The sequence below is a fragment of the Macrobrachium rosenbergii genome, chromosome 46 (genome assembly GCF_040412425.1).
Source record: "Macrobrachium rosenbergii isolate ZJJX-2024 chromosome 46, ASM4041242v1, whole genome shotgun sequence".
NCBI lineage: Eukaryota > Metazoa > Arthropoda > Malacostraca > Decapoda > Palaemonidae > Macrobrachium > Macrobrachium rosenbergii.
The window spans coordinates 51,822,751-51,838,883 of record NC_089786.1 but is presented as its reverse complement, the minus strand read 5'-3'; the positions used below and the strand labels follow the sequence as shown (position 1 = coordinate 51,838,883).

At 38.1% G+C, this 16,133-nt stretch overlaps 1 protein-coding gene and 1 long non-coding RNA gene across 4 annotated transcripts in view; one reads left to right on the top strand and one right to left on the bottom strand.

Moving 5' to 3' along the window:
• Nucleotides 1-550: 550 nt before the first annotated feature.
• LOC136830334 (uncharacterized) overlaps nt 551-16,133 on the top strand; it is a 24,560-nt gene continuing 8,977 nt past the window's right edge. The window contains exons 1-6 of one of the 2 annotated variants that reach the window (XM_067089774.1): nt 551-697; nt 5,063-5,198; nt 5,837-8,030; nt 8,900-9,064; nt 9,964-10,181; nt 12,944-13,068. In XM_067089774.1, coding sequence (XP_066945875.1) covers nt 671-697; nt 5,063-5,198; nt 5,837-8,030; nt 8,900-9,064; nt 9,964-10,181; nt 12,944-13,068 — 2,865 coding nt within the window. In that variant the 5' untranslated portion in view covers nt 551-670. Of the gene's footprint in view, nt 698-5,062; nt 5,199-5,836; nt 8,031-8,899; nt 9,065-9,963; nt 10,182-12,043; nt 12,922-12,943; nt 13,069-16,133 lie in introns of those variants that run through there. The other variant, XM_067089775.1, reaches the window with a different exon arrangement.
• The window catches only part of LOC136830335 (uncharacterized), a 20,872-nt gene continuing 19,984 nt past the window's right edge, over nt 15,246-16,133 (bottom strand). For both annotated transcript variants that reach the window (XR_010850634.1, XR_010850635.1), the window contains exon 5: nt 15,246-15,747. This is a non-coding gene — a long non-coding RNA (uncharacterized lncRNA). The remainder of the gene's footprint in view (nt 15,748-16,133) is intronic.

Sequence of the window (16,133 nt, the reverse complement as noted above, 5' to 3'; positions counted from 1 at the left end):
TCCCAAACTGATTCTACCATAAACTATTTTGTTAGTCATATACGGCAAATAAAACGTTTTCCTTTTACTTTTTTACATTTTTACATAACTGTTCCATAACAAACACCTGACTCACATACCCTCCACCTCATCTGAACCCAAATTGATCTCTTATCAGTCCTTTTTGTCATCTGTCTAACTCTCTCGGTCATATTTTCTACCGTACACCCTCAGTTGTATACTAAATAATGCTATATATCCATGAAAATGTTGCTTCAATCAATATTTCACGGAAATTACGGGAAAAGTACTCATTATTCAAAAGAGCCTTTGGGTCCTTTTAAGATTCCAAAAGCCTTTTCTTAAAATAAAGAAGAACGTCCCAGTCGTATGTTTACTTTGTTCGAATGGTATCAATGTGCTGTATTTAGTTGCTTAATGTGAAATGCAGGCCATTAATATTTTACGTGGAATGAATATGAATAGGAATATATCACAATTTAACATAAAATTATAATGATATTTCTTTACCCGAATTAATTTTATTATCATATCTCAGATAATAGTCTTTGTTAACATTAGTCGAAGCAGTTCGAACACTGGATCTTAGCGGGAATATTATTTACGCAAATGTTGACGAAATGACCCAAACTTTCGGAGGTTCTTAGTGAAAAAGGAGAAATCTACGCTGATGGATGGGACCAGCAACGCTGAATTGGTATGAAATCTTTCAGTATATCACAACCGTAGCTAAAAACAGTGTTTTATTAAGTGTTATAAGACGTTAATCGAGGACTGGACACCAACGGGTAGCCATGGCTGAGTAACCTTCCGAAGGCGTATGGCAGCCTGTTATACAGACTATATTATTCAAGTTGTCACGAGTCTCTGTGTATTTTTGGTGGTAAAATTTTAGCTGCGCGATCTGATTCCCGTCAGTCGCCGACTGGGACGGGCTACTGCCTTTTTTGGGCACCCCCGGGCAGGTCAGGGCACGTCGTCCTAAGTGAGGTTGGGTAGGTCAGATCTGGTTAGGTCAGGACCTGGTATTGTAGAAAAATGTTATATCTGTTTATGTATAAGGACCATCCTGGTCGACGGCTGGCTGGAATCAGGCCGCACAACTAGTAAAGTGATGTTTCGCCTTTTTCGTACTGTTGCAATTGAATAATAATTTATTTGGTAGAACTAAGCAAGAGCTCCGCATTGGGTATTACTTTGTTGTATGCTGGCCATCCTGGAATGCTATCGTGCATGTGCAGTGTTATAGGGGGATTTTTGGTAAAGTCCCCCTACTAAGTAACACAGCCTGCTGGGTTAGGCTAGATTAGGATATGTTAGGTTAGTATAGTTCCTTTTATAGTAGGTTTCCTTAGCCAATCCCTTCTTAAACATATGACTCCCTGATGGCTTGTGCATGTGTGGAACCATTCCATAACAACAGCATAGCAGTCTGGTCTTTCTTCCAACGTTTCCAAATTCCCACGCTCCCAAAGGGTCCCCAACCCTGTTGGGTAGATATGAAGTTAATAATAGTTGACTGACAATAAACAACACCACCTTCTTCATCAGCAACACTAAAAGTACTGTATAGGTTATAGTCTGTGCAGAACTCTTGCTTGGAAATACCATTTGTTTTGGTAATCTTGCAGTTTAGGTGTCCAAATTCACTGCATTAGGCTACGTAAAGTCAAGATAAGCACAGATATCTATCAAATATTGATTGAATCATGGAAAACAATGAAAAAATGAGCAGTTAATCTACTTACAGAAGCAGAGATTGTAAAAAAACAAACGGAATAAAGGGTGAACGTAAATAAATAAAAACGTCTTGGGGGATACGAACCCATAGAATTTTAAGAAAATTGTAAACCTCTGCTCCTGTAAGCAGATAAACTGCTAATTTTTTTCATATTTATCAAAAATTGTATGCTGAAGAGCAAGAGCCCGTGCCAGGTTCCTGCCTGGTTCCTGGTTCCTAAGTATTCACTCCACAAATACAGTTGCCCGCACACTTCACTGTTCGTGTGAGGTGCAGAGTTGAATTCCCTTTGTTTTTTTACAATCTTTGCTTCTGTAAGCAGATAAACTGCTCATTTTTTTAGCAAATATACTTCTGTTTGCAGATCTATTGAAAGAAGAAGTTGAAAATAGGAAAGAAAACTTAAACACACACAAGGGAACAGTGAATATGGACCCCTAGACTGTCAGATTACCTTTATCTGTGTAGGTTAGACCTATATTTTAGAACACTTGACTTGTGTTAGGCTAGCCTAGCCTATCCTAGGCTATAGGCTGCACATTGTGTCTATGACTGTTAGCAGAGACTTACTCCTCTAGCTTTGGCTTATCAGCAGACTGCTGTTGTTTTTCCTTAACTGTAATTCTAGCCTATATCTAACTGTAACTTAACCTGTGTGGAGGCATTGTAACCCTAAAAGAGTAGTTAGCTTATTTTTAATTTCTGTTCGATCTCAGAATGGTTAAATATGGTTTTTATGTTGATTTTGATGTGATTCTAACAAATTTGATGTTCATTTCCACTGGACATGCTTAGTTAGCACACCACAAACCCCGTTAGGTAACATTTAACAGCAATGGGAGCCCCTGTTGGGGAACTGGAGTTTTTGGATGTAGGGGATGACTAAAAATTAGTAAAAACCATTAATATACAGTAACCTAACCTTCCTCACATAACCTCACTTCAGGATGTACTTAACCTGACCCTGAGGGCATGGCATCTCAGTGTGGTTCCTCATGCTTAAACATTTGGCATTTAATAGCCTAATAGGATAACCAGGCATTCACGACAAAGTGAATGTAAAGTTCTTTGTATAAACATGAATTCTTTAGTTCAAGGTGGAAGCACTGGTTGAAACTTGGTAACACGGTAGTAAATTGGTGGATGAGAGGTGGGAAATCCTTCCCCCCACACACACCTGTGTGTTTTCATTGGTAGCTCTTCATTGGCATAATACCAACTGGTTTCCTGATCTTCTAGTTAAAAGGTCCAGAGATTATCCTTTGACCTTGTCTTCTCTGTTAGGTGTATGCTTTGAGGTAGCCTCAATTTTAGTCTGTCAAACATTCTAAGATTGCTACAGTGGGAGTATGAGAAACTTCTGTGTTGAGAAACATCTCATTGTATGATAAAAGTAAGGCTTAGCAAAACCTATTCAAGAGAAAGTTTTTAAAAGTATAGCCATGAGTTTAATAATACTGACATTTTAAACACATTTGACTTTAGATATTTTCATAGGAAACCTAATTGTTTTCACACAAAACTGCGGGATGTGGCATAATTTTTTACCTTTGCTATCAAACCTCAATTTTTGCAATGTGGTCATCACAGGGTATTTAGAAGTTTATCATCACTTTACTGACTTATCAGAAACCAACCATCTCCCTAACTGTCATGTGTCATGCCCAAGCTGTCATTGTTATAAAACAGTATGGAAGCCAAAGCAGAAACAGTACAGTGAATGACAGATTTCTGGCAGAACCATAGACAAGGGATTAACGTTTAAGAAAATGACTAAATAGATCTAGTTGCACTGCTTCTTCTACCTGGCCACACTAGTGATCTTGGAGTGTTTGACAGACTGTAATGTGCACCAGGGAGTGGGCCACTTTCTCTGCTTGGTGTCATAGACTAGGTCTCTCTTCAACTATTGGGCATGGACTTCTCTTCCTTTGTAGAGTTGTCCATACTCTTAGGAGCTTGGAGCAGTTTGTCCATCTTGGGGGCTTCAGCCTCCTGAGCCTTTTATTCCTTTTACTGTACCTCCTTTCATATCTTTCTTCCATCTTACTTTCCACCCTCTTCTAACGATTGTTTCATAGTGTAACTGTGAGGTTTCCCCTCTTGTTACACCTTTGTAACCTTTTACCCTCAATTTTCCTTCCAGCGCTGAATGACCCCGTATGTCCCAGCACTTGGTCTTTGGCCTAAATTGTATATTCTATTCTATTCAGCCTCCTGGGAAGTGATTCATGTCCTCCACAGCCTGAATCAGGTACTGCGGAGCTCTTTGAAGTGGCATTGGTTCAAGATCTCACCACCAAAGACTTGATCTGTAAGTCTTACCCTTGGCGTAGTGTGCTAATGATCTACAAAGCATTTCTTATCATGTACTGGTACCTGGAAGGTGGGGATTCCTCGCTTTCTTTTTGTTCATGAGTTTGTGGTAAAAACTCAGAACCTATCAACTTCTGGTGAAAGATTCAAGAATTTTCTGGTTCCCTTCCTCCAAGAGTTTTCAGGCGGGAGCTGAATGAGGTGGTTTTGTGGCAACACAATCTAATGAGAACCTGACTCATGCCAAGGTTTTGTGGTTTCTTTGTAGTACTGGCAAACACAAGAAGGAGGTATTCAAGAGCACCCTTTCTTTCTGGCTTCATGATGTGACTAATGTGACGTGGTTTGTCCTGCGAGGAGGTTGGTTGTCTAGTTTGTGTGAGAGCCTACAAAGTTTTTGATTTCATAGTTTTGAGGGCAGGTACCTGGCAGTGTCAGCTGTATTTTAAACATACTACACTATCTGACAAGATTGAGGTGCATGATGAAGCCAAGGGACATTTGGATTGGAATACTGTATAGTTAAGGTTTATATAGAAGTGAAACTTACTAAAATGATCAATATTATGTTGGAAAGCAGCAACCACTTTAATTGGAGCTATTTTGTTTTTAACGATTCTGATTCAGTTAGAGGCCAGTGCCCTTTAAGTACATCTTGATCTGAAACTAATCCCTCTGTTTGAAATGGACACATCTTTACTAAACATTGTATAGTTGTCATACCCTCTCTAAGCAGTCTTTAATTGACAAAGCATTTCTAAATGGCATTGCCATTCAGGTTTAGCCTTGACTGCTCGTAAATTAGCACCATATGACTGAGTCGTTTTTGGGCTTTCTTAAGCCTTGTTCAAGGAATTTATATGTTGTACCCCCAAGTAAGGAACTGGGGTTTAATGCAAAATCTTATACCACACTCCATTTAATAATAAAATATAAAGCAGTTGCATATCTGCTGTGAAATAATGATATTCCATCAAAGTTGTTACCTTTTCTTTTTCATCGCAGTTGGAGCTGAAGCTGGAAGAGGCTAGAAAGTTACTTCGCTTGAAGAAGAAAAAGCTCAAGCAGTACGACAGACGTCTCGAAGCTAAGCAGCACGTTCAGGAGACTCTCAAGAGAGTGGTGGAGGAATCACAAAATGGTAAAACATGTCTTGAACCCTTCTTACTGTGTTAATGTTGTAGTTAGACTACTGCCAGATGTAGATGATGATATGCAATCAATTTAATTTCATAAACGAATATGGTACTGGGTGATTTTATGTCATCTATTTAGTTTGTGCATTTCATGTATTATTTAGTCAACTCTCTTATCATGCTGAGTGATTTTTTTAAATAAATGGATTGCACTTCAAGTTTTAAGGTGCAAAAGTCTAGAATAACTTTTGTAATTGTTGCTTAGGTACAGCTCTGTAGGAATTGTGATGGATTTTGTGAAGAACCCCAAATTATGGAGAGGGGTGTGAATAAAATTGTTATAGGGCTGACCCAAGGAATGCTTAAGAGAAGAGGCCAGTATTAAGAAATAAAAGAGTCAAAGAGACTATAAAGAATTTTTTGCATTACATCATTGTGCTGCTCAAAATGCCTTTTAGTGATGGTTCCTCCACCCTACAAGTTTGGGTGATTATGGTTGTGAAATAGTTGTATCCGTGACAAAGGGTCACAACGTGGACTCACAGGGCTTGTAGGATTTATTTTTTAATGTGGGTTGAAAAATTTCAACTAGTTGTTTCAAAAAGTGTAGAATTTATTACTGACCCCAATACTTACTTTTCAGGTGATACAAGTTTGGACTCCTCTTCAGCGTCTGAACCTAGATCTAATGATTCGAGGTCTGTGAAGTTTTCCGATGACTCGCCTGAAGTAATCTTTGTGACGCCAACACCCGATGTTTATCTCAGCAAGAAAGGAAGACTGAAGGAAAAAGTGAAATCAAAAGGATATAGGTCTCTGTCTCTATCTGAAAAAAAGACCGGGAGAGAAGAAGAAAGCCAAATTGAACAAATTCCTCCTCCTGATATCCCACAGACTAATGCCAAAAGAACTAAACATTGTTCTCCTTCTGCCGAAAGTGTATCATTGGAAGACAAAGTCAATAATAATGATAACAAGGTGACAGAAGTTAAGGATATGTTCCAAAGCTGTGAGTATAATAGAAAAAGTAGTTCTCCCATCCTTAGTCAGCATTCTGTTATAAGTGTCAGAGTTGATACGCAGAGGAGATCAGGTGAAGATGACATCAAGCATCAGAATAATGGTGATGTTGAGAAAGAAACCAAGGTTACTCTTCAGAACTGCCATGATGGTGGAAAGGGTTCTCCCATACTTAGCCAACGTTCTGTTTTAAGTGCCACTGCTCGTATGCATGGATCAGATGGAGACCACATCAAGCACGAAAACGATGATATGATCGATTCAGAAAATGACGATTTCTTTGACCAAGATTTCAGTGAAGTCATTGAAGGCAAAATAACATCTCCAAGACATCCTCATCAAAATAAACAGATCTTTGATGATTCTTTGAACAAATGGATCTCCGAAGACAACTCCGCTACTAGTAACTGTAAAGAGGGCGCGTCTGACGTCGCAGCAAAGGGCCCTGGAAATGAAAATACGGAATTGAATGCAACATTTTATTTCAACTCTGAGTGGGAGGAGAATGATATCTTTGAAGATAGTGCCATAAAGAAAGCTGATATCGAAGCAAGCAGTATTCGGGGAGCAAAGGAAAGTCCAAAGAAATATCCGACAAAGGAAAAGGAATCACAAGACCTCTTTTCCTCCATACTGCCAACAAAATACGATGGGAGTGGTGAACCCAAGAGATCTTACAAGTCTAAGCTTGTGCTGGGTAATCAGAGCTCAGAGGTTCATGAAATGCCTAAGGCACACTTTGGTATGGGAGATAGTGAGTTACGGAAAGAAAGTCCTTTGGCCAGTAGTGATAAAAGATTAGTTGAATTGAACGCTGGAAATGAAGAAGAAAATATACACAGGCGTATTCGAACTAGCAGGGTCAGGCTTAGGCTGTCTAAGAGCAGTAACTCTACTGATTCAAATGGTGAGACTTGCAAGAAGGAATTACTCGGAGAGAATGTTTTAAAAGGAACTTGCTCTAGTCTTAGGGAAGATTATCAAGGCACTCAAGAGAATCACAGTAGTGGAAGGAAAGATCTCCCACCCACCGTTAAGTGTGGTAGCTCAGACACAGTAGGAAATATTGTCGATCCTATAGACCACATTACAAGTGTATCCTGTAATTCATTAGAAACAGCTGATACTCAGGTGTATTCTGAAGATTTTAATGAGGAAGAGAGTGCAGATACTGTGAGCAAAGATCGTGAATTTCATACGACTTTGCAAATGTGTGGTGAATTTATTAAGGGTAGTTCAGGTGTTTGTAAGAGGGAGGATGAGAAATTAAATGCATGCATTAGCGATGTCTCGCCAAAATCACGCATTTGTGGCGAAAACTCTCTCAATCGTAAGGCGCTGTGCTCAAAGCAGTTATTCAGCAAGAGACTGAGTTCTTCCAAAGTGATGTCAAGCGAAAAAGAGTTTCCTTGTGGTGGAAAAGGAAGTGGTCAGTGTATTCCGGGGAGTTCAGGTATAACGGGTGAAAATCCTACCCATCTTCAGGACTGTGATAGAAGTGACGTGGATGGAGATTTGGTCTGTGACGAAAGAGTTTCCCGTTTTTCACTGAAACCCTCGGACAATTTAGGGAAAATTCTTTCGGGATCCCACGGATATTTTTCGCCGAAGCTTCTTGAGAGACTGTATATCGTTCTTGTCTGTGAGTTGGGAATATCCATATGGACTGGGCACAGTGGGGACATTCTGAAAAATGGTGATAACTTACCAACCAAAAGGGAAGGTGATAAAGGAGGAGGAGGAAGAGAAATGGGATACGGGAATTGGAGAGTACTTACTGAAAAGAAACACCAAATAGGAGACATTTCTGGAGTCAGGTATTGAACTGTTTTTATGGTAATGAAAAGCACGCAGTGTAGTTTTTTGAAAGGCTGAGTTCACAATGCATATACTGTACAGTACTTTCTTCAAAACATAAAGTAAAGCATAACATTACAATCTTAAGTACTGAGTGCTTCATATTTGTATTCTTTTTTTTATTAGATATACTTCTGTATAGTACTGTTCTTAATAATATTTGTAAAGGAAAGGGAATTGTGGATGCAGCCATATCATGTGTTAATGCAAGTAACATTTGTGTATGAGGTAATAATTTTGCTGAACTCTTTACTGGAAATTGAAGCCACTTTGGTGAGTTATCTGTTACATTTATTTTATAAAGTAATTTATTAGTAATTTGTGTATTACACTAAAGTTGATGTGCTTGAATTGCCACATAGGCATAGCAAAAAATCAATGGCACCTAGTTACACCATTGGAAAAAATCAATACTATAAGGACAAGACAAGGTTGAGCCGCTCTTTTTACATTTTTATGCATTATAATATCTGGTGCTGAAACTACAGCAAGAGAATAAATTTTCAACTTGTTTAGTTAAAACATTGAAGGGGCTCATTCTTCATTCATTTTATAAATCTTGTGCTTAATACGTGCGTACTGTATGACTGATAATCTAAGGTTTCATTTGCTGAACTAGACATCATTGTACTCAAGTTGTAGTACTTTCAAATTGTATCAGTTATACTTCTTGTTATTTGTTTTTACATTTGCATAGAGGGAATATCTGGCCTCAAAAAAATTGCCTAAGTTACATAAAATTGGTGTGTGATTTTAGGTTTCCTCTAACAGTGAAAACTTGCCTATTGATTTTGTTGTGACTCCAATTAACTCTGAGTTTTGTTTTCAGGCATATTGTTGCAGTTTCCCTCCCCTCAGATGAAGAAGAAATAAGATGTTTGGTTGCTGTCAGCAGAAATGGTGACTCTGTCCTGCATGTAATACATGTACAATATGACTTGGAAGGGGGCTGGCTTATCACTGAAAGACCCATTGATATACGAGTATCTTGTGGGTGAGTGCATTATACATATGAGAGTTGTCTTGTAAGTTATGTAATTATTATTATTGTTATTATCATTATTATTATTAAAATATTAAGAAGGTAAACCCCTATTCAAATGGGACAAGCCAACAGGGGCCATTGACTTGAAATTCAAGCTTCCAAAGGACCTGGTGTTCATTTGAAAGAAGTTACAGAAGATAATAGGAAATATAGAAAGAAGAGATCAGTTATCAGTAAAAAAGATGAATTAATACATTGACAAATAAATACTTGAAAGTATAAATACAGGCGGTCCCCGGTTTACGACGGGGGTTCCTTTCTTGCGCCGCGTTGTAACCCGAAAATCGTCGTAAACCGGAAAATCGTCGAAAATCGTCAAAAATCATAAGAAAACCTTACTTTTAATGCTCTGGGTGCATTGAAAACGACGTAAACTGCATTATTATTGAGTTTTACATCAAAAAAACCTTCAAATTATGATTATTCTGCCGTTTTGGGGCCAAATTTCTTCCGTCTGATCGGCGTACGACGCGTCGTAACCCCAGAACATGCGTCGTAAGCTGGGAAATAATTTCTGATGAATATATTTGAAAAGCGTCGTAACCTCGGAACGTCGTAAGCCGGAACCGTCGTAAACCGGGGACTGCCTGTAAATTAGTAAAATACAAGGTGAATTGTTTTAGGGTAGTAATACATCGCATCTGTGCTTGAACTTTTGAGGTTCTAATTGCACAACAACTGCAGGGAGACAGTTCCAGAGTCAAATAGTGTGAGGAATAAAATGTTCTTAGTATTTCATTTCTCATAACCATTGTACTGTACTACCCAACCTTGTCATATGCCCCTTTCATTTTTCTTTGTAAAATGGAATTGACGGTGAAATGGCTTTCTGAAATAATTTTTTACAGGGATCAACTAAACCACTTGTTTGGCTGTGCTTTGAGTGATTGGAGTGTTGTCCTGTGCTGGAACTCCATCAAGAGTTCTCCAGAGTCCTTCCTGGTTATTAATTTCGATGTCTCGTATTCAAGACGGAGCAAAAAATGGGAGTTGCATTGTAACACGAGTCTCCGTTCCCCTGAATGGTCTAGTCATCTGAGGAGGTTTGTGCCTCTGAATGATACAGGTAAGCTGTTGATTTGTATTTGTTGTTAGGTGTACTGTATTGTCAAAAGTAGTAATGGTTGAATATGAGTTCTTTCTTGTATGAATAATGAAAATGGCAGATGTTTGTGAAAACCTTTTTCTTGGAAATAGCACTAAAGAATGATTGTATAGTATAATACCTAATCTATGCCATAACATTGGTAAAAATAACATGAAAGTGGCATGAAGTTCAAAGAGACAGATCGTCTGTGAATGTGTTTTATTTGTCTGTTGATGTGTTTGGTGTTTGCCTTGTCAATCCTGTATTATTTGGAAATGAATCTTCCCTACGGTTAAAGTTAGCTTACAGCTTCATGCTATCAGGTGGGATTGGCACTTTAAAGAAACCTTCAAATTACACTTGGCTAACCTGTTAGGACTGTCTTTATAGTCACCTGTTTTCCCAGCAGGTGGTGTTGGAATGTAAACAGTTGAGCGTGTGAATTGGTGTTATTTTTCTGTAAAAGAAAACTATGGAGATGGCTATTTGTCTGTCTGTCCGCCCTCAGACTTACAAACTACTGAGGCTAGAGGGCTGCAAATTGTTATGTTGATCTTCCACCCTCCAATCACCAAACATACCAAATTGCAGCCCTCTAGCCTCAATAATTTTTATTTTATTTAAGGTTAAGTTAGCCATGATAATGCGTCTGGCACCAATATAGATGCCATCAGCACAGGCCACCACTGTGTTTTTGGTTGATTCCCCTTGGTATTTAAGCGGTGCATAGCTCACATGGTTCCATTTTCACTTCCTTTTGCTGAAGACGAATCCGTTAACTGGCGTCCTTTAGTTTACTTCTACCTCGGTTCCTGTTAAAGCGAATAAGTTAACATGGGTTATGGTAAGGTGTGTTATCACGGAAGTAGAACCTTTGGGAATGGTTGAACAGTTGTAAGAGCAAGCTAGGAAACTGTCTAGTGTTTCATAGCTCGGCTCCTAACACGAACAGGCAGTAGTGTGCTCGTAACTGAGTTTTGTAAATGAGGTATAAAGCCCTTAGTCCTTTCCTTGCAATGAGGACTCTTTCGCTTGAACCAAATATGATTGTAACCTTGCTTTCTATCTTTTCGTTAATTGTTATGAAATCCCGTTTTTGAATTTTGGGAGCATGAAGGTACACATTGGCGTATAGGAGCATACCTTTATATAGGAAGGTGATAGTGTCTTTAGTTTTGGACTGTCGGTTATGGGCTTTCGATTCAGGCACAGGAGTCACTTGTATTCTACGAAATAGAGTCCTTTTTTCCTTGTAAGGATCCTCTGACAAGTCTCGAGGGCCTCACACCCTGTTGTGGTTTCAACGTCTGGCTACAGCACTTGCCAGTGAGGATTGCACAACAGGCAGGAATGTTGAGAACCTTTTTCTCCCCATTAAATAAGCTTTTAGTTCTCTTGGCTGAACGTTGCTTCTCTGGCTGCGCTAATCCACCGTCCTTATTCAATGTGGTAGTCAGCTAACTTTAACAGCAGGTAAAATTCATTCCAAATAATAATAATTTTCATGGTAAAATTTATTATTTGGATACTTACTGTTAAAGTGGAAACCCACCCAGCCTCCCCGCATGTTAGTGGGTGGTCAAGAAGAATTCTGACTCAATTTTTTACATTCCAACACCACCTGCTGGGAAAACAGGTGACTACAGAAACAGGTTAGCCAAATGTAATTTGAATTTTTTTTAAAATGCCAATCGCACCTGCTGGCACAAAGATGTAAGCTAACTTTAGCAGTAGGTAGGTATCCTAATAATTCATTTTATAAGGTCTTGGTTCCATGACTTGTTCTTGCATTCTGTGTATGAGGTACTCAATTAATCATTCTGTTGTCTTCAACATTCTAGCACGCTCTCTTTTAGGAAAAACATCTACTTCGTTAATGGTAAGGCTTTTTGCCCCCTTGTCTTTTATTTTTTCTTGATTTGTGTTATTTCCTTTAAGGGCTGTCAGTTACTTGCTCTGTCAGCCTTTTGAAAAATTAAAAGATTGAATATAGGAACACTAAGAGAGGGGCTGATTTGAACTTTTTTGGTCTAGATAATGCAGAGTAAGTTATGTTACGATTGAGTTACATAATTGCATTAAAAAAGCTTCATTTTTGTAAATTGTACTTGCACAGATTAAAGTATTTACTATTAAATCTTAAATAATTGTCTAAAAACACTTTAATGGGAGTTAGTCAATGCCACCTACTGTTGTCAAGGGAAAATAATAATTTTTAAGTAGAACAAAGTACTTCGGACTAAAATTTAGAGGGTGAAAATGATGGTATATATTGTTCTTTGAGGAAATGAGATTACTGACAGCAGTCTTCAGGGATAGACCTGTTCAGTGTAAAGTTTTGTGACCAGCTCATTGTTATCTACACTGAATAGGTGTCATGTTGGGCATTTGGAATTGATTTAAAGTGTCTGACAAATAGGTTCTTAAAACTATATATAAGAACCTATTTCTTATACATAGTTGCTCATGTATTGTAAGGTACTTTAATGTGGTACTCAGTATATTATTAGCTACCAGATATTTGGTCGTTTAGGATACAGTTTGGTTCCACCATTTTCGAAGTTTGAGTTATTTTCATTGTGATTGCAGTGGTGGCTACCAGAAATTGCATTTCCAAGAGCTGTCACATTACTGTAGTGTAATGTTTTACTGCAATAGAAAATAGTTTAGTTTTTCCTGTATGAATGATTAACATCAGTGAGTTATTCACCGAAGAAATTAATTTTGTGATTGTTTTCCAGAACTTCAAGGCTACGCAATTTGCACATTAATGAATCAGCTGTACCTGTACAATGTTGCAGAGAACAGAGTTGTTCATCAGATTGAGTGGAACCTTTCTCCAGTCTCGTGGGCATGGGCTATAAAGGTAAGAATAGAAATTCATCTTATTATAATATAGTTTTTCATCACCAGGGACCATTGTTGACTTGGCAACACTTTTAAGCCAAGCAGTATTAGTTGAGGACTAATTTTAAACATTTAGATAATGTTGAATTCCTGTTCAACCAATGGCATTTTTCAACACCCCATGCTTATTAGACTGCAGAAGCAACAGTGTAATAGGTGCTGAATTGTTGTGCAGAACATTTTTTACATGTCTTGAGCATGGATGCCGCTTGGGTAATCCTGAGCTTGGCGTTAATGTACATTCAGAAACCTAGGAAGACATTATCTGCCCTGTTATATTGAAATATCTTTCGTTACCATATTAAACATTGTATTTGCATATTTTGGACCATTGATTATGGTGTGAATCTCCAAGTGAATTCTGATTAATTACCTTCAGACATGAGCAAGAATACTGTAATAGTACTAATCATGTTTTTGAAGTAATGTGAAGGCAGTAAAAATATGTATGTGGTGAAGCTTGTAAGTTGGTTCATGAGCTCATACTTGGCATTGTCCATCTTGATAATGATGGACAAATTGCCTGTAAGATCACCAAAGCACCTGGCTTCCCCCAGTTGACCACAATATTGAAAGTCCTTCAAAGGATGCAATTGTTGTGGCTTGTTTGAATAAGTCTGTTTATGTCAAGAGGATCACAGGACATTTGACATTGATTGAGGAGATGGAGGAGCTCCTGTTCATTTCAGTTCTTAAAGTGAACTAGGGTCAAGCAAAGTTAACTTTCTAGATGGTAATGAGAAAGGCCTTCTTGTTTGCTGATGATAAGGATTAAGTTAGAGGCCCAGATTATATTGGTTGCAAGTCTGGGATGGTATATAGATTTTAAGAAGCAATCTGATGTTTGCTTTTGAGCAACATTTGGACATTGAGGTGGTATTTTTTTTCTCTCCCAACACCACATTTCTCACGTAGCCCAAGGGATAATCACAACATTCAAGGTTTACTATCAGCAGCTTAAGATGAAGGTTTTGGTGGTCCAGTTTTTGGATGCTAGCCTTGATAAGACAGTCAAGTATAATAAAGGAACTTGAGCATTATGGGTGCAGTTGATGTCATCAGTGCTGTCATTGGTGATGCCTTCAGTCCTGAATGCTGTTTGGCATACGGAGCTGGAGTTGAAGCATGCAGCGGGGTGTGAAGAGTCCAAGGAAGAAGAGGTAGAAGGTCTTAAAGTTAGGACATGAAGTCTTCATGGCGTTCTCTCAGTTTTAGGATGCTTTAAACTTCCTGCTGGAGGTAGGTGTTTACACCATTACGAATGTTAGAACGGCATTAACACTTCATGAGGCTGTTAAGCTTTGAGTGACATTTAAAGGGGAAGAAGTGATGTGCCCCCTGGATGACAATTTTGGTTTTTGTCAAATGTACTTTGCCCACTTCACTTCTGCTGCCATCGTCTCCATGTTCCTAACCTCTGCGTTTGTTGTCTTCCAAAGGAACTACCTCTCAGTCTTTCCTCCCAGGTTGAATCAATCTCTAACCTCAGTAGTCTTCCATCTTGTTTTCATTGTAGCTGATTGCTCTTGACAATAATAATGAACTGTAGCTTCATCACATTCAATAGGAAATTGAAGAGGGGGTATAGAAGAGTGAAAAGTTGCCACAACGTCATAGGATTGGTTTAGACAATTTGGAACATAACCATACTTTATCCCCAGTGCTTTTAATTATAAAATACTCCTAATGAAGAATTTTTGGAGATGCGTGATATATTTGAAACTGTATGTAATTAGAAGATAATCAGTTGCTCTTGGCTCAAAAGACTTGTTAATTTATTCATAGGATAAGTTAATTTATTCATAGGATAACCACTATGCATTCAGATTAAATTCATACAACTTTTCCCATTTGTAGTTACAGTTGATGTAACGTATTTCCCTTTACGATTAGGCATAATGTAGTGTATCCCAGCTGTACAACCAAAGCCAGCTGTATCACATTTTTGTCGTGTAAACTCTGTCAAGTTAAAGTTTTCATGCCTTATTATATTTTGATTATGGTCATCAGTCTTATCTGTTGCTTAGAAACTAGTTAAGGTGTTGCGACTTGTTGTAGAATCCAAGAAAGAGATAAAATGAATTAATTTCAGTGTTTCTGCAGAAGTACTGTAAAGAATTTTTTACTGCAAACAGATTAGGCATTGAATTATATGAAACTTCATATTTCTAAGTTTTGAAATATTTATCGTGAAAATAATAAAGCAGAATGCATTTAATTGAGATCAGTCTCATAGTGTTGTAAGTTTCTTAAAGGATTTTGATACTTTTCAGATCTCTACGTTAGTTGCAAAAATTTTGTACCATTGCAGGATATTATTGTTGAATTAATAAGTAAAAAGCCACAATAATGTATATGAGCGACTGTATTTTTCAAGATACAAAAAAGGTTAAAAAATAGGGAGCTTTTTTTGTAACACCAGGAAACCATTGAACAATCTTTCGGCATAAATTAAGAAATGGCGGTTATGTAATACAGTAGTTGTTTCCCCATATCTGTGAGCCAGAGGTTGTGATCTTCTTAACGGCTGTCTCTCGATTGTATAGTGCTCGTTACAAGTGACTAGGCGATTTGTGGGTGGTGAACGACTTTCAGCATTGGTGCCTGTTGTTTCTGCGACAACTGCCACTTCGACAACCTGTGCAGGGAGAGATGACGGAGAGACAGTATCAGGGGCCTTGAGAAACTGCTTTAAATTTACATTTATGGAATGACAGACTAGCCTATCTGTATGTCTGTCCTTTGTAAAGGCTTTATTGCCCTCTAATGTATTGCAAATATTTATCAAAGCCCCCACCACTACTCTTCTGTGGCCTACTTGACTACTTCTATACATAGTTTTAGCTCCCTCCCAATCCATGACATGATTATTCTCCCAACAATGTTCAGCAATAGCACTGTTGTGAGCATAAAATAAATTACAGAGCTTGCATTTTATGCGGCTATTATTCTTAGTGAATTTTGATTTGATTGAATTTTCATATGTGAAGGCTACTTTAACATTACCTGTGCCATTGATTAACT